The sequence below is a fragment of the Nicotiana tabacum genome, chromosome 2 (assembly GCF_000715075.1).
Source record: "Nicotiana tabacum cultivar K326 chromosome 2, ASM71507v2, whole genome shotgun sequence".
Classification (NCBI taxonomy): Eukaryota; Viridiplantae; Streptophyta; class Magnoliopsida; order Solanales; family Solanaceae; genus Nicotiana; species Nicotiana tabacum.
Window position 1 is genome coordinate 39,020,991 of NC_134081.1, and position 22,664 is coordinate 39,043,654.

The 22,664-nt window shown below is 37.8% G+C and overlaps 1 protein-coding gene across 1 annotated transcript; it reads left to right on the top strand.

The window, feature by feature from the left end:
* Window positions 1-1,245: 1,245 nt before the first annotated feature.
* LOC107808064 (cation/H(+) antiporter 24-like) lies at window positions 1,246-3,800 on the top strand. Its single transcript, XM_016632548.2, has 2 exons — window positions 1,246-2,244; window positions 2,490-3,800. The coding sequence occupies exons 1-2, from the start codon at window positions 1,351-1,353 to the stop codon at window positions 3,624-3,626; spliced, it is 2,031 nt and encodes a 676-aa protein (XP_016488034.2). The 5' UTR covers window positions 1,246-1,350; the 3' UTR covers window positions 3,627-3,800.
* The last annotated feature ends 18,864 nt before the right edge of the window (window positions 3,801-22,664 follow it).

Below are 22,664 nucleotides of genomic sequence, written 5' to 3' on the forward strand. Positions count from 1 at the left end.
AGGTAGAAGGTTTAAACCTCATCAATAGAGTACTAAAATTAATTTTAAAACACCAAATTAGCTCCCGAGTCCTATATAACTGAAGCAACAAACTATGTTAAAATTGACGGTCTAGAGAAAAAGTGAAAATGAAGTATTGCCTCCTTTAACGCATCTCCAATCCTTAGTACCTCGTGCTCATGTTGCATGTTTTGCATGGCTAGGATTTTCAGCTGCAGCTTTCTCTTTGTTTAGCTAGGGTTTTCTAATGAATGAAGTGGAAGATACTAATTACTCTGAAACCTAACCATAATGTCAAAGCTTAACCTCACCGAGGACCCTTACCTCGTCAACAAAGGCCTCGTAATATGCCGTACCGTACATCCTCCACATACCTTTGGCATCTTCTATGGAGAAAATCCATTGCAATTCTCTTTTCCCCTTGTTTTGTTAGAGATCTCCACCATCATCGCCATCTCCCGTCTCATTCGCTATCTTCTCAAGCCTCTGCGGCAGCCGAGGATCATATCTGACATCCTCGTAAGTTTCTTAGTAATCTCGTAGTATAATTTTCAAATGAGAAAAGATCCAAATTTACCTCGTTATATTATACGAAATGTTTTAATTTTATTCTTTGTCATTTATATCCTTGTTAGCAAATAGTCTCGTATTTGAGCTTTAACTTTAATGAAGCACCAGCATGGACTACTAGGTGGATTCAACACGTCAAAATGCTTTTGGAAAAAGCTCCAAATGTACCTCTTTACTTTTTCTTACAGTTTAAAATTACTCGTTGATCCATTGTCCTTCAGGGTGGAGCTTAATTAGATCCAAGGGCGATTACGAGATGATGTGTTAACTGCAAGCATACAAATAATCTTAAAGTATAATGGATAATAAAATTAAATACAGTAGAAGAGTATTATCTCTATCATGGGCGGAGCTAGGGTTGTAGAAGGAGTCGAACTCTCTTCGCAAAAAAATTACAATGTGTATATAACATTTAACGTTTTTGTTATATACATATAATAGTGTTATATACATATAATAGTTGTTGAATTCCCTTAATTCCTTTGTATTTATTTTTTGAACCCCCTTGGTGAAAATCTTGCTTCTGCCTACCCTTTTTCTTTGTCAAATACTAATATCTTATAGCAGTAAGTTGTGTCTTATTTTTTTTTCCTTTAGTCCTTGAAAGAAATATTATACTTAGTGGAAGATTTTGTTTTCTGTTTTTGTTTTCCTCTCCTGAATGTCAAGGGTGGAATAATCGTAGGACCGTCTGTTTTGAGCCGAAGCAAGCGTTTCAGGAACTTCATTTTCCCAGATACTGCTGACTACGCACTGAAAAATATTGGACTCATTGGGTTTATGTATTTCCTTTTCATATCTGGTGTAAAGACGGATCTTACCCAGATAAAAAAAGCGGGGAAAAAACAATGGTACATAGCCATATTTGGGGTGTCCATTCCCATGTTATGTAGTCTATTTATTGGAATAGGTGTTCGAAAATCCATGAAAAAAGAATTAGCCAAAGCTTCTTCTATGTTGGGATTAACATCAGAATTTGCAATCACAGCTTTCCCTGTTATCTATCCAATTATTAGAGAGCTTAATCTCCTTAGTTCTGAAATTGGAAGAATGGCATTATCCACAGCTTTAATAAGTGATGTAATCGGAATCCAATTTATTGTTGTCTTTGAGGCAGCTAAACAAGGGGAACAGAAGAGTATGTATGCTTTATGGTTTCTCATTTCTTCTTTCTTAATTGGGGCATCCATTTTTGGAGGTGTTCGACGGATCATGATTTGGATAATTAATGCAACGCCAGAAGGGAAGTCAGTGGAGCAAATTTATGTGGTTTTCATACTGTTGGGAGTAATTGTTGCTGGTTTTTTATGTGATTTGGGTGGGATTGCAGTGACTAATGGGCCACTGTGGTTGGGCCTTGCCATTCCTGATGGGCCACCATTAGGTGCAACTTTAGTGGAAAAGTCAGAGACAATTGTTATGGATATTCTTATGCCATTTTCCTTTGCATATGTTGGATTTTTCACTGATATTTCATCCATGTATGGCCATTGGTCATATCTTCGACCAATATTTCTGATGGCGGTCACAGCTTATGTTGTTAAAATGGTTACTGTCCTTTTCACCGCGTATTTCTTGAATATGCCCTTCAGAGATTGTCTTGCTCTTAGCCTTGTCTTGAGTCTAAGAGGTGAAGTCGAGTTTTTGATTTTCACTCACTGGCTGGATTTAAAGGTACTACATCTTTCTTTTTCTTTTTCACTGATTACCTAGGAAATTGCTCCTAAATCATTTATTTAGTATGATGAAAAGTCATTTTCTAAAAGTTATTTTTTGGACAAAAAATTAAGAAACATTTATTGAAGATTGACAATCATATAAAAAAATATCTTCCACTTGTAAATGCACATGAGCAAAATGACTTATTTTCTGGTACCAAACAGTCGAAAATATATTGACACTAGTTGAATGTAATGCAGATGATAACAAGAGCATATTTCACAATGCTAGTAGTAATGACAATAGGGGTGACAGCTATAGTGACTCCCTTGATCAGTATAGTGTATGATCCAACAAGGCCTTATATGATTCACACAAGAAGGAACATTCAACATACTGCTTCAAACACAGAGTTACACATTATAGCTTGTATACATGATGAGGAAAATATGCCTGGAATTATAAATCTACTTGAGGTCTCAAATCCAACTACTCATAGCCCTTTCTTTGTTCATGCCTTGCACCTAATGGAGCTAGTTGGCCGTGCTGCACCTGTTTTCATCGACCATAAAGAGGAGCAAGAATCCGACAACGCAAACAGCCAAAATCCAATCCATAATGCTTTGAAGCTTTTCCAACAAGGCAGAGGTGGAGAAAACATGTTCAAGATACATTCATATACATCATATTCTCCTAAGAGAACCATGTATCAAGACATTTGTAAATTGGCTCTAGAGAAGAAGGCCTCTCTTATCATACTTCCATTTTACAAAGATCAATTTGAAGTAGTTGCAAGACAAGGAGTTCAGTTTGTAAACTCTAATGTCTTAAAACATGCTCCTTGTTCAGTAGCGATTCTTGTGGACAGGGGTCTTTCAATGAGACAATCAATTCACCATTTTGCGCTTCTGTTTACGGGAGGAGCTGATGCTAGGGAGGCACTTTCTTATGCTGATAGAATGGCTGCAAATCCAGATGTATCACTTACTGCTGTTCGATTCCTTTCACATAATGGTGAAGGGGATAATGAGATGGACAAGAAATTAGATGATGGTTTGGTGACATGGTTTTGGGTGAAAAATGAGGGAAATCATAAAGTTAGGTATAAGGAAGTTATAGTGAAGAATGGGGAGGATACTATTTCAGCACTTCAGGCAATGAAAAATGAATTTTTTCATCTTTGGATACTTGGGAGGAACCAAGGGATAAATCCTGTGCTGTTACAAGGATTAACAGATTGGAGTGGTGAAAATGAACTAGGAGTTATAGGAGACTTTCTTGTGTCGATGAATTCGGGTACTACGTCTTCTGTTCTAGTGGTGAAGCAGCAGATTTTGAGAGGACAAGAACCGTCATCTATTAGTTTTCTAGAAAAATTTACAAGTTGTGGGTTGTAGAAATAGAAATGAAGTGTAAACTGTATATGTTTGTGCTTTAACTCTAATAGGTGGTAAAGTAGAAAAGATATGTGACTTGGCAGGTTGCTGAGATAACACTGGTAGTCCAAGTCTGGTAGTATGTTAGATCAAAATTTTGGAAGGGAAATTGATTTAATATAGCTTCCTCAACTACTTCATCGAGGTTAACCGGATATCCTAACCATTGTCTATGTTTTATATGTATAACTAGTGTTAGAACGCGCGCGATACGCGGTTAAGATTACTAATTTTATAAATTATTGTTTTAATAAATTTTATTCTCGCCGTTTCAATTTAGATGACACACTTTTTTTATTAGTCCGTTCCAAAAAAAGGACACATTTCTATATTTGAAAACAATTCAATTTTAAACTTTTCATTATACCCCTTACCCTTAATGAGAAATTTTTACAGCCACACAAATATCATAGCCCATAAAGATTTTTTCCCTTAAGCTTTTAGAACCACATATTTTAAAAGTTTTTTTTTTTCTTAAACTTTGTGTCAAGTCAAACTACCTCATCTAAATTGAAACGGAGGGAGTAGTTGTTATTTTATTTTTTAATCCAATATGCAGATATATAACAAAATCTATATAAAATTAAAGGATACACACATATAGTAATCAAATAAATTATTTGTTCCTTATTTTATTCTTTATTAAATTAGCAAGTACTTAGTACCACATTTACTAATATGACTTTTTATTAACTAGTCAATTGGCTTAATATTTTGTCAATATTTTTCTTTTAATATAACAGAGGTATATATTTTCTTACTAAGCAAATATTTTAATTAATTTTAAACTTATGTTATATTGCTTAAAATTCTTTAATTGTCTAAATTTTGTCAATAATGTTTTTGAGTGTATTTCTTACCTTTAATGTTTTAATTAATCTAAATTATAAATTTCCTAACATCAACTATATCCCCCTCTTTTAGTACATTCTTTTCTATTGTAATATTTGAATAGTCAATTCTTATTTTATATTTTACTTATAGCTAAGATAATATAATATTTTCTTACTGAATTATAATTTTGAATTCATCAAAAATATAAAGAGATAAGTCTTTTATTATTTTTTGTAAAACATCTAATAATTATTTTCAAAAATTATTATTTTGTGTTATATATATATATATATATATATATGTATTATCATTATAAAATTATGAGTTCTTTCTATTAACTAAAATTTCCTACATCATAAATTAAATTAGTATATATATTTTAACTTTATCACTTGATTCTTTTTTAGTATTCTTCCTTTATGACTATTTGTTTATTATGATTTTAGTTATGTGTATATGTACGACTTTTCTCATCATAATTTTAATTATAAGTCTTATATTTTTATATTTTCTCACAAATTTATATTTTATTTCTTTTTTTTGTTCCTTGTTTGTATTATCCATTACTTAATACTATTAAATTGACGTATGAATTTTTAATAAATTAATATAATTTTGTATTACTCCTAAAATTTAACTTGACTTTATCCTTTATGTTATTTTTTAGAATTCTTTCGTTGTTTAAATTTAACAATAATATTTTTGAGTTTTATTTATTTTCTTAATTTTATCAAATAAATTTGAAGTGTGGATAGAATCACATTATTTCTATTATGCTCTTTACACATTAGTTTTGTTCTATAAAATTCTAATTATTTATTTAGTGTTTATTTATAATACGAATATTATTGTATTATTTTCTAAATGGATGATGATGAATTAGTTAAATATTTATAAAAAGAACTCTTTTATCATTGTCACAAGCCAAAATCCCAACAACGAGGCCGTGATGGGGCATAATATCCACTAGCTAGGCAGGCTAACATTAGCTAAATAATTAAGCAGTTTAACAATTTAAAAATATAATAATGAGAATTAATACTGAAATATCCTAAAATGTATAATAATCTGAAACCATCGATGTCTAATACTATTCCCAGAAACTGGTGTCACAATTACATGAGCTACTAGAATACTACAAATAAAATCTGAAATGAAATACAAAACTGTCTGAAACAAAGGTCTGTGGACGCCATGCAGGACTACCTCAAGTTTCCTAGAAGGTAGGGTCCGAACAATTACCGTTGAATATCGCTGGGACCAACGCCGAGATATGTACAAGAAGTGCAGAAGTGTAGTATGAGCACAACCGACCACATGTACTCCGTAAATATCGAGCCTAACCTCGATTAAATAGTGATGAGGCTATGAAAAAACACTCACTATAAATCTGTACGAATATTAAGAAGAAAAGCAACAAGGGATAGAGAGAGAGACGAACAACTACATGTTAAACGGAGTAAGAAATAATGCCCCAAGAAGGTCATCACTTCACAATCTTATAACATAACACGGTACCTGATCCAAATATATAATAATACTGTTGCGGAGTGCAACCCGATCCACATATATATAATATTGTTGCAGCATGCAATCCAATCCACACACACACACATATAGTACTTTTGCAGTATGCAACCCGATTCACATATTCATATAATACTGTTGCAGCGTGCAACCCGATCCATATATATATATATATATATATATATATATATATATATATATATATATATATATATATATACTACTATTAGTCACTACAGTTGATACCCAATTTTGCCCTCGTATTTTTATAAATATCATATATGCTTTTAAAATATCATTCCTACATCATCACATATTTACAAGAGTCATATATGTATTTTCTATAAATTTTCATAATTTTTAAAGCTTTAAAATTGATTTTCTTTCATTTAAATTACTTGAATATGTATTAATTACCCCTTTAAATTATTTTATGATGACTGAATCATCCAAATTTATTATTTGTATCCACATATATATTTCATAATATTTTTACTTCATTTTATATAATTATATTGGTATTGTTTAAGCTATTTACACAATTTTGCAATAATAGCATATGTGCTATGCATAATTACATTTATTACATTATTCATGCTAAAATAGTATTTTTATATTTTTATAATGTTAAGGTATTATTTTTAATCATTTTTTTGCATAAGTTATATTTTATTATTTATTAATTTTATTTAAACAATTTTGTGTATTTAATTCTTAGCCCAATTTTAGGATTTTCGAACAAAAAACAGGCCCAAAACATTTGGCCCATCCCCAGTTCACTCTTCAACAGCCCAAGACCAAACAACCCTCTTCAAAAACCGATCACGACCCAAAATCCACTATAGGTCGTGATGGCGCCTAACGCCGCCGTCAGACAAGCCAACGTTAATTTATCAATTTATTTACTCATTTTATTACTTTCGAGATCAAAATCTCCATTACTTAAATAGTATAAAATGGAATTTACAGGGTAAAAAGATAATAACTACGTGAACTACAATAACAAACAACCAGTAGGAACCCCTAAAATCCGGTGTCTCAAGTGCATGAGTATTTTCTAAGGAGTACAATAATAATACAACATCTGTCCCGAATGTAGGAAGACAGAATAAAATAAACAGTACAATGGAGACTCGGTGGACTGCGATGCGTAGCCTGAAATGTAGCTCACATAAAGTCTCCTCAACAGGTGTGCCTACGCGCTAAGGTGATCATCAAATAAACATGTCAAATCCTGCACATTTAGTGTAGAAGTGCAACATAAGTACGTAAATCAATGTGTACCCAGTAAGTATCTAGCCTAACCCCGGAGAAGTAGTGACGAGGGGTCGACATTGACACTTACTAAAGGTCCAATAAAATAATGTAATAAAACATGAGCAGATATGAAGCATACGACAATGATGGGGTAAATCTGTAAGTTACATAATCTTCCAATTACTTCTTTTAAAGAAAAATTTCTAAATCTTGTATTCTACCTTAACAGCTCAGAAAATATCAAGTATCACTATCAGATAAATAAGGAATACCATGTAAATACCGGGCATCAGTGGAGAGATTAGCTCGTGAATATTCGGACTACTAGCGATATAACGCACGATTCTGTCGAGGTCATTCGGCCCGATCCAGAATAATGTGTACACTGCCGAGGGTCGAGCGACACAAACTATAGATGCATCTATATACTGCTGAGGCATCCGGCCCGCTCCACAATAAAAGGAAGGAAGTTACCGAATTACGAGGCACGTGTTTACAATACCGTACATGGGCACAAAATGAATATAATCTTTACCGTTTCTCAAATAACTCGCCCACAACTCAAAGTGTTGAGGCTTGGCCTAGTATACATATATTTATTTCTAAATCAATTTCATTTTAATTAAGCCAGCAGAACGAGTTCAAATAATTCAATTATACATGATAAAGTTCTAAGTCTACCCGGACAAAAACATGCTTTAGCTATGTACGGACTCTCGTCACCTCGTGCGTACGTAGCACCCACAACTAGTTGCACATAACAAATAAATATCACCTAGGGGTAGTTTCCCCCTCACATGGTTAGACAGGAGACTTACCTCGCTCCAAAATTCCATAACCGGCTCCAACGCCACTCAAACACCTCAACCCGATGCCCGTCTCTTCAAAACTAGTCAAACAACGTGCAAACCAATCAAAATACACCCTAATACATATATTCTAACAATTTAAAATGATTCCCAACTCGCTCAAAAGCCAACAAAGACAACCCTCGGGCCCACGTGCTCGGATTCCGAAAATGTCCAAAAATAAAATTTACCCATAATACCACGAACTAAAATGTATAACTTATTCCAAATTCCATGTCCAATTTCGTGTTTAAGATCCAAAAATACCAAATTCTAGGTTTTTTACCAAAATCTCAAGTTTCTACAAATTTTCATGTTTAAATCCATACACAAATCATGTATGTAACTTGTAATATGTGGGAGTCACTTACCTTGTGTTGCTTGATGAAAATATCCCCTTGAAGCTCTCCAAAATCTCCCTAACCAAGTGAAAATGAAAGAAGATGGGCCAAATCCCGTTCTTAAAATAACACACAGCCCAGCGACCTCTCGCACCTGCGGCCACTTGACCGCTTCTGCGGTTCCGCAGGTGCGGCCAAAATACCGCTTCTGTGGTCCCCCTGCCTTCGCATCTGCGGACCAGACTCCATTTCTGCGAAGTTGCACTTGCGACAAAGAATCCGCTTCTGCGGTCTCGCAGGTGCGGCACAAACCTCGCACTTGCGCCTCCAGCCTGCCTCGCTCCCTATTGCTTCTGCGACTCCTGGGCCGCTTCTGCGGTCACGCAGTACGGGAATTCCTTCGCACCTGCAACCAGAATCCTCCAGCTTTTCCTTAAGTCCAAAATTCTATCCGTTAAACATTCGGAATCCACCCGAGGCCCCCGGGACCTTGACCAAATATACCAACACGTCCCAAAATACAATACAAACTTAGTAGAAGCCTTAAACCACGTCAAACAACATCAAAAATCATGAATCGCGCCTCGAATCAAACTTATAAATTTTCAAATTTCCAAATTCTATATCTTGTGTTGAAACGTATCAAATCAATCCGGAATGACTTTAAATTTCACACACGAGTCATAAATGACATAACGAAGCTATTGCAAGGTTCGGAACCCCAAACAGACATCGATAACATCAAAATCCACTTCAAATCAAACTTAAGAAATTCTTAAACCTTCAAAATGACAACCTTCCATAATAAGTACCGAAATGCTCCCGGGTGATCCGATACTCAACTCGAACACACGCCCAAGTCCGAAATAATCATACAAACCTATTGGAATCTTCAAATCCCGATTCCGAGGTCGTTTACTCAAAAGTCAAACCTTAAATAATTCTTCCAACTTAAAGCTTCCGAAATTAGAATTTTTTTTCTAAATCAATCTCGAACTTCCCGAAATTCAAATTTCGATCACACGTACAAGTCATAATACCTAAAGTGAAGCTACTCAAGGCCTCAAACCACCGAACGACGCGCTAGAGCTCAAAATGATCGGTTGGGTCGTTACATTCTCCCTCACTTAAACATACATTCGTCCTCGAACATGCTAAGGACTGCTCCGAAGTTGTCCAAAATCACTATTTAACACCTCTTGCACCTACCCGTGCCACCACAATCCAGTTGGACACATTAGCTCAAGTCAGACTGAAGATCCTCCCTTTTATTTAGTCAATAAACCTTAGGACCAAATTCCAACCTCCGAATTTCTCTACAGGTCCTGATTCTAAGATACGAACACAGTAACAATCACCACGCACTGTACCAAAACATGATCATGCACCTATGATGAAATCACACCATGTACCTCATAAGTCGGTTGCCCATAATAACATCCTCCGACCACAATAGCTGTAATTTCCCGAATCTGATGTCTGCAATACATCTCATGATGCATATAAATCATGTTCCAACTCTCGCAATACTGCCACGATGAAAGAGACGTGTAGAAACTCATAACCACGTGCTGAATCAATAATTCATGGAGTCTCTCCTCCTGACAAGAACCATTACCTCATTCTGAACTGAATAACGATATTTTCTCCTTAATGTACCTTATATAAATATGATTGCACTAATTTCAGGTCCAATAATCTCGTCTCACCCAGTACAAGTTGCTCAGGCAATAAGCTGTCTCAGACACTGCCAAAAGTCGTATATGACGCCCACAACGCGCCAACAAGCTACAACTCGAATGTGTTACATAAGGAAGAACGGACTCTGGAGAAGGACTACCCAAGCCCGCGTAACGAATAAAATGGTCGAATAGATGCTGTGAACCTACCTCAGGGATGAAAACAAGGCACACAAAATAAGTGTAAGGAACTATGCTCAACATCTCGTTGTTGCGGCGTGCAACCTGATCCGACATGACACTGTTGCGGCGTGCAACCCAATCCACATAACATGCCCGTGGCGTGCAACTCGATCCACATAACATGCCCGTGGTGGCATGCCACCTGATCCAGACAATATACCTGTGGCGGCGTGCCACCTGATCCGCACATAATATCAAGAAGAAAAATACACACATCAAGCCGCAACGCTTATACTTATGAAATGCCCGAATATCAACCACAAGCACGCCAAGTTCATAATACAAATCTTGGGGAGATGGATAGTGCCATACGCTACGAAACCCAAGCACAACTAGGGTGCAGTAAATGACCTGCATCTCGAGAGCCATCCTGCTCACATAACACCACAAGCTACACGGGGCCTCAACACGTATGCGAATAATCAAGCCGTCTCATAATCCACATGGAACAATAGAGATTTACATGGAATAGCTGACGACGGGAATAACATCTAATGCCTGACGCCTCCTCCGTAAGCAATGCTATGACGAACGAACATATCCGACCTGACGTAGAGCACACACTCACATTAGACCCACCAATGGACCTCTCACCGACTCTGATAATACCATACTGGACCAATAACCTTCCAAAGATCCACAATGGCCCTATTCATGACACATAAGAACAACCGTCAAATCTGAAACAAACTCCCACAATCCACAACTCAAGGAATAGAATGCCTCTCAAGCATAAACTCTCGTATTTGCGATATTACCATAACCTCCATACTTGGTTTTAGTCTTTAACAATCAAGTGACTAACATGCCACACTCATACAAATCTCCCTATGGGGTATGCTCCCATGACCTTTCGCTCAGGTAGAAAAGTCCGCACATCCATACCACCAACCGTACTAATTCCGTAAGGCAAATCACAATCTGCAAATCAATACACAATGCCTCTTCCGCAGAACACCATTCTCGGGCGACACTAAGATAACGCCAACTTACCCTAAACATCTGAATACTTCCCTACTCATCCAAGCTCGTGACATTCTTATCAACACCAAACTGCAACCTTGATCCTCAACTTCCAATTCCCATGCCACTCACTGCACCCATCATGCTGCTATACGAGAGTACACGAATTCATCATAACCCCTGAACTACTAGTATAATAAACACTCCATTGGCTAGAAACCTTTCACTTAACTCATTTCAGAAGAACCAATGCAACACGCAACTGAATTCTCAAACCGCAGAAAATACAAACCTCAAGTCGTGATCTAAACCGTCGTGACTCTTCCGGAGTCCATTTACACAATAAGGCCATTCGAATCTAATATCGGCCAATTCAATCAAGGTATGGTGGCTGTCAAGCCTGCACGTACAACCACAACCCACATGCATAACTTCACACCAAAGAAACTGATCAGTGCCACAATTATGCCGACTCAACCATTACTAACCGACCCAACTTCTTTCAATTTACTCTTGACCTGACTTAGAAATATAATAGCTCCATTCATAACATAACGAACTCAATTCGCACTCAGCCCGAGTGACTCGAATCGCGAGACCACATCGTCTCAATACTCATGAACCATCTCATACCCTCCTTATGTGCTCAATAACATCTCCGACTAGTACACCCATTCTGCAAGACCTTTCGTGAATCCGAAGCTATTTCTTCATTTCCTCCCATACTGAACCGCATACCCGATGATAATATAGAACATTCCAAGTCCTGTTCGTAATCCACTATGAAGACTCTATCCTTAACCACACAACGGACCCGAAATCCTTAGGCACTGGACTTTAATTCTTGAACCCACTAGAACAGTTGTTGAGAGTCACCCACTCTGACCCGATCCCGAATATAACCAAACTTCAACACTCTGCTAGCACATGAACACCCTCTCAAACAAGCAACCGACTAAATTCTTTTCCTTGTACATTACATCCACAAGAAGCATAAACTCTGAGTCTTCCCAAATCCTGCACCTCAATCGATAAGGTGAAGTATAGAACACATTCATCGAGTTCATTATTTGAATTACTCCTGACATTTTTTTTTCCTAGTCATAATTAATCCACCAACGCATCGATAACCAAAAATCGCACAAGCAGACAACCAAGGGATCCAATCGTAAATGGTGGGGCTCCCCTACTTAGCTTTAAGCTACCACCACATAATGTAGAGCCTACAATGATTCATCCTTCTCAATTACCATGATCTTGCACCGTTAACTCGCCAAATTTCTCGAAGTCTTTTGTTAAGCTTTTCATGAACATTCTGAATTATCAGCCACGACCTCATATTTGACCTTCTATCAGGTAGTAAGTAGAACTCCTCGTAGAAACTTTATCAAAGTCACGCAACCGCTAACCTGCTCGCAGGAGATAACCCATCTGTGAAATTCCTTACCGATATCTTCCAACGACGCTGCACTGGGTACAACTACCACGTAATCAGTAAATTCTCCTGAGCCCATGCTCGCCCACCGGTTGTATAAGTCTGTTCCTTACCCATTGACATCAACTGAAAGTTCAACAATACCTTCCAAACTGAAAGCCATGTTGCATCCAAAACGATAATCAAATCTTCACACCCCTCTTTATTTCAAGCAAACTCCTTTCTGCCATATTCAATCTTTCTTCATGCGGTAACCACCATTCCAATTATAATTCATGGAGCTAGTCAATTTCTACCATGCCTCCCAAATCGCTCAAATCTTCCTCAAGGTACGTGTCTATCCAACCACAGAATCCCTATGCTACTCTGCCACTCCCACTTCGGTCAAACCATCTCCTTTAAGCAATTTCTCGACCTCCGCTTCTCATACTTGACCTGCTAGTAATTCATCTGCTGCGAAACACCTACCACCATGTCCTTTCTCATACTTCGCTGCCCAAATGTTGCCTCAAATCAAATCCATACCTGTAGCACCGGAACTAATGAATTACTACCAACTCTAAACCTCCTAGAAGATCATCTTTCTCGAGCCATCAACATTAGAAATACCTATTCGATTCTGAACTGTTGCACACCGCTATCTCCGACAACCGCCCCTCAAGTACCATTTCATAACACTCTGCCCCGAAGGCAAAATCAAAGAAGACCATAACATCGGCGAGCCGTAATGCATTCAGATAAGGATGACGACACCGCATCACAATGAAAATTCCACAATGCTCGAGAATACCTTACTCCATCAACCAAAACATGAACATCCATAGTCCGATTGCCTTTCCTCTGCTGGAATTAAATATTGAACCTCTAAATCATGCGGTAACAACTCATGAACATCATAGAAACCTGTGCATAGCCTCAAAACCATAGAAAATACAGATACTGAACTGAAATGATAGAACACCCTTCCGTAAGGCGACGATAATAGCCTGCCCGAACACGCAGGGAAACATATCCTACACCACATCTGTAGTACTAATACAACTCCTGAACGTCTAATTGATAACAAGCACTTCACGTCACATAAGATTGAGTAGGAAGGAAATAAAGGCACAAGCCTCAATGGAATCAAACCGCATGATGAGGAAATCAAGAAGGGGAGTGCTCTTAACAGCCCTGTAGCCTCTCGAAGATAAGTACAGACATCTTCACACCGATCCGCAAGACTCTACTAGACTTGCCCATGACTCGCGAGACCTAAGTGAACCTAACGCTCTGATACCAAGCTGTCACGACCCAAAATCCACTATAGGTCATGATGGCGCCTAACGCCACAGTCGGCTTGTCCGTCAGGCAAGCCAACGTTAATTTATCAATTTATTTACTCATTTTATTACTTTCGAGATCAAAATCTCCATTACTTAAATAGTATAAAATGGAATTTACAGGGTAAAAAGATAATAATTACTTGAACTAAAATAACGAACAACCAGTAAGAACCCCCAAAACCCGATGTCACAAGTGCATGAGCATTTTCTAAAGAGTACAATAATAATACAATATCTATCCTGAATGTAGTAAGATAGAATAAAATAAACAGTACAATGGAGGCTCGGTGGACTACGATGCGTATCCTGGAATGCAGCTCACATAAAGTCTCCTCAACAAGTGCGCCTACGCACCAAGGTGATCATCAAATGAACCTGTCAGATCCTGCACATTTAGTGCAGAAGTGAAGCATGAGTACGTAAATCAACGCATACCCTGTAAGTATCTAGCCTAACCCCGAAGAAGTAATGACGAGGGGTCGATATCGATACTTACTAAAGGTCCAATAAAACAATGTAATAAAACATGAGCAGATATGAAGCATACGACAATGATAGGGTAAATCTGTAAGTTACATAATCTTCCAATTACTTCTTTTAAAGCAATATTTCTAAATCTTGTATTCTACCTTAACAGCTCAGAAAATGTCAAGTGTCATTATCTAATAAATAAGGAATACCATATAAATACTGGGCATCAGTGGAGAGATTAGCTCGTGAATATTCAGACTACTAGCGATATAACGCACGATTCTGCCGAGGTCATTCGGCCCGATCCAGAATAATATGTACACTGCCGAGGGTTGAGCAGCACAAACCATAGATGCATCTATATACTGTCGAGGCATTTGGCCCACTCCACAAGAAAAGGAAGGAAGTTACCGAATTATGAGGCACGTGTTTACAATACCGTACATGGGCACAAAATGAATATAATCTTTACCGTTTCTCAAATAACTCGCGCACAACTCAAAGTGTTAAGGCTTGGCCTAGTATACATATATTTATATCTAAATCAATTTCATTTTAATTAAGCCAGCAGAACGAGTTCAAATAATTCAATTATACATGATAAAATCCTAAGTCTACCTGGACATAAACATGCTTTAGCTACGTACGGAATCTCGCCACCTCGTGCGTACGTAGTACCCACAATTAGTTGCACATAACAATAAATATCACCTAGGGGTAGTTTCCCCCTCACAAGGTTAGATAAGAGACTTACCTCGCTCCGAAGTTTCATAACCGGCTCCAATGCCACTCAAACACCTCAACCCGATGCCCGTCTCTTCAAAACTAGTCAAACAATGTGCAAACCAATCAAAATATACCCCAGTACGTATAATCTAACAATTTAAAATGATTCCCAACTCCGCTCAAAAGCCAACAAAGACAACTCTCGGGCCCACATTCCTGGATTCCGAAAATTTAGGAAGATAAACATTACCCATACACTACGAACTAAAATATATAACTTATTCCAAATTCCATGTCCAATTTCGTGGTCAAAATCTAAAAATACCAAATTCTAGGTTTTCTACCAAAATCCCAAGTTTCTACTAATTTCCATGTTTTAATCAATACACAAACCATGTATTTAACTTTTAATAGGTGGGAGTCACTTACCTTGTGTTGCTTGATGAAAATTTCCATTGATGCTCTCCAAAAGTGCCCCAACCAAGTGAAAATGGAAGAAAATGGGCCAAATCCCGTTCTTAAAAGAGCACACTGCCTAGCGACCTCTCGCTTCTGCGGCCACCTGACCGCTTCTGAGGCCAAAATACCGCTTTTGCGGTCCCCTTTCAGCCCCCTGCCTTCGCAACTGTGGACCAGACTCTGTTTTTGTGGAGTCACACCTGCGACCAAGAATCCACTTCTGCGGTCTCACAGGTGCGGTACAAACCTCGCACCTGCGCCTCCATCCTGCCTCGCTCCCTACTGCTTCTGCGACCCTGGGCCGCTTCTGCAGTCACGCAGGTGCGGGAATTCCTTCGCACCTGTGGCCTCTTCCCAGCTCACTTCTAGCCGCTTGTGTGGTCCACCGCCTCACTTCTGCGATGCCGCTTCTATGATGTAGCTTCCACAGAAGTGGTTGCACCAGCAACCAGAATCCTCAAGCTTTTCCTTAAGTCCAAAATTCGATCTGTTAACCATCCGGAATCCACCCGAGGCCCCGGGACCTTGACCAAATATACCAACACATCCAAAATACAATACAAACTTAGCCTAAGCCTTAAACCACATCAAACAATATCAAAAATCATGAATCGCGCCTCGAATCAAACTTATAAATTTTCAAATTTTCAAATTCTATATATTGTGCCAAAACGTATCAAATTAATCTGGAATGACTTCAAATTTGACACACGAGTCATAAATGATATAACGAAGCTATTCCAAGGCTCAGAACCCCAAACGTACATCGATAACATCAAAATCCACTTCAAACCAAACTTAAGAAATTCTTAAACCTTCAAAATGCCAACCTTCCATAATAAGTACCGAAATGCTCCCGGATGATCCGATACTCAACCCGAATACACGCCCAAGTCCGAAATCATCATACGAACCTATTGGAACTTTCAAATCCTGATTCCGAGGTCGTTTACTCAAAAGTCAAACCTTAGTCAATTCTTTCAACTTAAAGCTTTCGAAATTAGAACTTTCTTTCCAAATCAATCCCGAACTTCCCGAAATTCAAATTCCGACAACACGTACAAGTCATAATACCTGAAGTGAAGCTACTCAAGACCTCAAACCGCTGAACGATACGCTAGAGATTAAAATGACCGGTCGGTCATTACAGACCCGACTTTAACCCGCCCCGCTCCCCTTTCAATCTTGGCCGTTGATCTCAAATGATCAATGGCCCAAATTAAGCCGACCCCTTTCCATATATCATTTCCTAGTAACCCTAGAGGCCCATTCCCCACTTCAGCCACTCTACTCTCTCTATTCCTCTCTTCTTCTTTACAAACCCTAGCCGCCGTATCTCTAAATCCTCTCTAAATTCGGCCCCAATATGGAATCCTTTCGTGATTCTCTTGCCTTATTCTGCTACTACTCATGCGTGCATGGTGTTACTTAGTATTTACCTAACTTTGGTAAATGCTACCTTTCAAGACGAGCCTGATTTGGCTCTAATTTTGTGAAGATCTGGCCGATGTTTCATCTATATATACTCTTCTACAATGAATGATTCTTGCATTTTTGACCAGATTCATGGCCATTGGACTCAACTAGGGTTTGAAATTTTGATTTCTCCTTTACCGGTTCTATTATTGATTGCATGTGATATTTTCTTTCCTTATTCGTGTTTGATTGATTATTTTCCATGTTTGATTGTTCAATTTCTACCACTATATAACCCCTCCCCAATTTTCTCTTTGGACGGACCTCATTATTTTTACTGCTATTACTCTCATAATTCTTCTCTTTCACTCATTCACTTACTCTGTTACACTCGAATATTTTCTGAAACTGTTGAATTTTTGGCCGGCTGAAAGCCAAGGCCATAATACTATTAAACGAACTCCTCCGGTGCAAGCACTGCTCGGAGCCCTTCTCGAGGCTCTTGTGAACTCTGAAGCATTGGGGATTTGAGGTTTCACTATCTTCCTTCAATTGCTACTGCTGAATCACTACTGATATTCTAAGTTCCTCACTCTTTTGCTCGTTTATCTTTGCAACTGGTTAGTGTTCTTTACCTTTATAATTTAAATTACTTCCCTCCTATATGATGATGCTTATGTGAATTGTGTGTGCCACTATTGTTTGGCTCAATTTTCCTGTTGTTTATGAAATTTCTAATGTTGTATGCTTATCACATATTCTAATGACTGTCAGTCTCGATGAGGTTTCTTCTACCATTTTGCGTGTTCTAATATTACCTAAGTCCAAAGCTTCTAGATGGGTAGCTTGTTCTTTTCTAGGTGCAATAAAGCTCTGGCCCTCTTAAATGTTACTTGAACTTTTGTGATCCTTCTATTGTGCTACCTTTGTTTTCAATCCTTTTTTGCATTAATGTCTCTATGTAGTTTTAATGTCGTAATTCTATTTTGATTCTACTCTTAGAATCATGAGTAGTTAACTAAAGTAATTCCCGCTCTTTGTATGTTTTCATGGTTCGAATGTTAAACCTCATCAATGCCTGGTGTGAGTGTATCTTCATACTATGCTTTGGATTCTTGTGTTAAAACTTACTAGTAATTCATATTTGCCCAGAAATTGATCCAAATGTATTCTTCCCTCTTCATGCTAAGTCACTCATACATACAACTTTGAACTTGCTCACTTTCTTAAAATGATCATGCCTATGTGAATCCTGAACCTTTCATACTGTATATTTCTATGCTACTTGCAAGCCTCAACATTGTACTATAGTTGCATGTGTTACTACCATTTTGGTTGCCACAACACTGTTCTATTGGCCATGCTTGCTAGTGCTAGTTTTCTCAGTTTCATGCCTATTGTTATCCTTGGTATGTACAATGGAACTTGCTATAGACTTGCATTCTCAGAATTAGATACATGCCTACTAATTAGCTGTTGTGCAGAGTTTTCAATATTGTTGACCTTTAATTTCTTAATAGGTTTTCTTATAAATACTTTCTGCTTGTCACAAACTGACTTACAAATCAAAGTTATGTTTTACCCAACATGCTTATGCTAATATTTTCTTGTAAAGTTCACCGTTGGTCTTTGTCTCTCGAGCATGTCATTGCTACTTGTTAACCTTCTGGAAATTAATTAATGACCCTGCTTTCTTTGAACTCTCATGCTTAACTCCTCTGTTTGTGGATTCTTGTGTGCTAGATTCCTACAATCAAATCATGTGTATCCCAAGAAACTTGTTACCTTGAGCTTGTTTGTTTATCTGAAAACCCCTGTATATGTCCAATCTATGTGTTCTGCAGACTCTCTACATCTTATATGTGCTTATGTGATATTCAAGTGTGTCTTACCCCTGGGACGTGTAGAATTCTTGCTTTTGTTAGTTGTGGTATTAGGGTCCAAATGAGCATGTGCTCTACCTTAGAATTTGAGTTATCTTAATGATTTGGGGTTTGTATGAGTTGCCATTCGTGCTTTATTAATCTATAACTTGTAATGGATGTGCAAGAGAATTGTTTTGTTGTTGGGCATGACTGCTGAATCTGGTTCTTGGTACTGTGATTTCGAGCACACTATCTGCGCCTGGGATATGGGCGTATCAGAATTGTATAGCCATTTGAAGGCACAAATGCACCGCTGGGTTATTTTACATTTATGATTAGGCATGTAGTTATTCCATTTTAAGCTGTAGTAATTTGTATAACGAATGATGGGGAGTTAATAAAAGGGGTTGGGGTATTCTAATACTTGCACGAAAGGGTAGAAGGCATGCCTATAGGGTCTATTTGTTCTATTTTCTATTACATCTAGCATGCCCTATTTGTTGCATACTAATAGGAACCATGCCTATAGGAATCATGCACATACACTTCACTTAACTTGTCAAATATGCTATACTTGTTTCCATGTCTACTATTCAACACTTTTAGATAATATGCCTATAGGATACAATAATGCAATATTTTCGCTAATCTAGATACCATGACTATGAGGTTTAATAATTGGTCAACTGCTTCATGTTACTTTTGTACTATCCTACTTAGATGACATGCCTATAGGGTTGAAGTGTTATAAAATCAAGTCTAATTGTCAAATGTTAGGAATCCTGCCTATATGATACTCTCACTCGCCTAGAAAAGTTGTTTATGAAATAAACGTTGTTAATGCTGGACTCTCAAAATTGTTTCACTTCCTAATTATGCAACTATTAGAAATCATGCCTATAGGACAATGTCGCCTGCTTAAGACGCATATCTATAAAATCAGCACTATTAATTTTGAGCTTTCTAACAGTTTTATGGCCTCATTGCATAAACAATTTAGAGATCATGCGTATAGGTTTGTAATACCTATAATCTGCGAATTCAAAAATAACAATGTTGTTTGCACGATGCTGAAATTCAGAATCACCTAGAGACCATCCCTATAGGACTTAATGACTCTAAGTCTTAATTCTAAAATTGTCTACTGCCTAATATAAGAATCTGATCGCATGCTTTTGTGCTTATGTATGGAGGTCAACTTGAACCTTTCATTGCAATTGTGCGCAGTCCTATCTGTTTTGAATGTCACCTAGTTTTATTATTTTGAGCAACCTAAGTGAGGTCTAGAACTACCTAATAGTAGGTCCAAGCCTACTGGACCAGAGGCATGGGACGAGTAGTTTATGCATAGGTTACAGTTTAGAATTGAATTAGAGCGCCTCTAAGTAATAACTTCAACATAGTAATTAGGTAGCAGAAGATGATAACATGTGCCCGCTGAATAATATGAGCAACTCCTACCTCAAGAGAGTTGCGAAGTATTATTTATGTTGCACAGGGTGATCCTTTAGGCTAAAGAATTTAGGACCCCCTCCCTATCCTTTTATATACTTGCTGGTTCACACTTAGTCATAGATTGACGCAATTGTACTCTTTATGATTTTTTAAGACTTGTATCATTAGTCATATAATTTATTTTTATGTTATAACAGAGTTTTTAACTTCTACATCTTTCTTTTCTTATTTAATCACCTAGCTTAATTATCTAATCCACATAGTATAAATTTTAGCCGGGACCCACAATTATGGACCTCGAAGAGGGACTAACACCTTCTCTTTGAGGTAATTTGAGCCCTTACCTAATCTTTGGTAGCGTTAACTAGTCAAACAGAGTTATTTGCAAATAGATGCCCTAACGCACCTTAAAATCGTTAGGTGGCGACTCTTCTCTTTTAATACCCATTTAAAAGAGTTGTCACACGTCGAAACCCGCTTTTGAGAGAAAATAGGGCGCGACAACATGGTGACTCCGCTGGGGATATACTTAGGCTCTTACCATAACGCATTTGACTAATGTGGATTATTTCCCTTTATTTGTCTAAATTACTATGACATGCACATCGTTTCCCTTATTTCCCTTTATTGCTATGACAGGTACGCCCTCTCTCGCTCCTTTCATCTTGTCTAAAATTGTTATATCATGACTCTCCCGTCCCTATTTCCTTATTTGCTTCATTACATTCACGCACATTTTCATGAGTTAAACCGACTTCTTTCTTTTGTCCTTCTTTTCTTTTCTCTTCTTTTTCATCTTTACCGTGTTATTTACTGTTTTATGCGCTTTTATCATGCAAATACTTGGCAACGTGTTACTATTTCTGCATAAAGCATGCTCCACATCATACTTCACTCGTGCTCATTATCAACATAGCGACGCTTGATGAGTGTCTGCACTTTTCTGAATTCATCCTTTTAAATCGGAAAGGCTTATTTGCAGTAGACTAGTCCATCAGCGGTGCAGTCGACAGTCCCGTGCATTTCCCTCTCAAGTTGTCCACTTGAGAGTACCAGTCTAGACCCTCCTAGAAACCCTAATCTAATTTGAAATATACATGCATCATGCTGAACCTAGTACGGATTGAGGCGTCAGTGACATGACAACCCGCTTAGATAAACCTTGTCCAAAGTCCGATGGGATTTCCATAATCCCAAAGGACACTATCATATTATGTGCATTACTTGGAGAAAATGTGCCAACATGTTGATCATTATTGCGTAAGTAGTCGAATATGGAAGGGGAAAAGGCTAACCTTTATTTGTTTGCAAAAAATGAAGCATGAAGTCCTCAAGTTAGGTATGGTCCAAAATATCCCGCCTTTGCTGAACATTCAACCAAACAGAGAACTGATTGAGGCTGCTACCATGTTCTGGGATGAGAAGAGAGTTGTTTTTCTATTTGGAAATATATAAATGACTCCTCTCCTAGAAGAAATAGGGGGTTTCGCCAAGTTACCATGGGATAGTCCGGGACTACTGGTGCCAGAAAATTGCACTCCCTATGGTTTTCTGAAAATGTTGAGTTTTAAGAATAATGATGAACTGCTTTGTCTAAAGAAATCATACATCCCTTTTGAGTTTCTCTACGAGCGTTATGGACATAGCAAATCATATCGCCTTCATCATGACGAACTAGCCATTACCTCTTTGGGATGGGTGCACTGCCAGGTTTATGTTTTCATTGTCTGCTTCTTGGGATTGTTGATCTTTCTGATGCAAGGAGGAAGGATTCATACCCGCTTATCCATGGTTTCCAGGACCTTAATGGATGGCATCGAAGGACAGACTTACACTATCATCCCCATGATCTTAGCTGAAATGTATCGTGCTCTAGATCGATGCAAGCAGGGGTTCAGACACTTTGAGGGTTGTAATCTATTGCTACAAGTTTGGTTGTTGGAACACTTTCAGAGGGGAGAGTATCAACAAGAGCTTCTGCGAAGGCCACTGAACGACTACATAGCCAACCATCACCCAAAGAAAATGACATTCGTTCCAAACAGATTTGCAAAGCTTGGAAATGTTGTAAGCTGGGTATGTTTATTCAACAATCTGACGGACGAGCAAGTGCATTGGATGTTTGAATTGTTTCCTAGTAGTGAGTTCATCATCA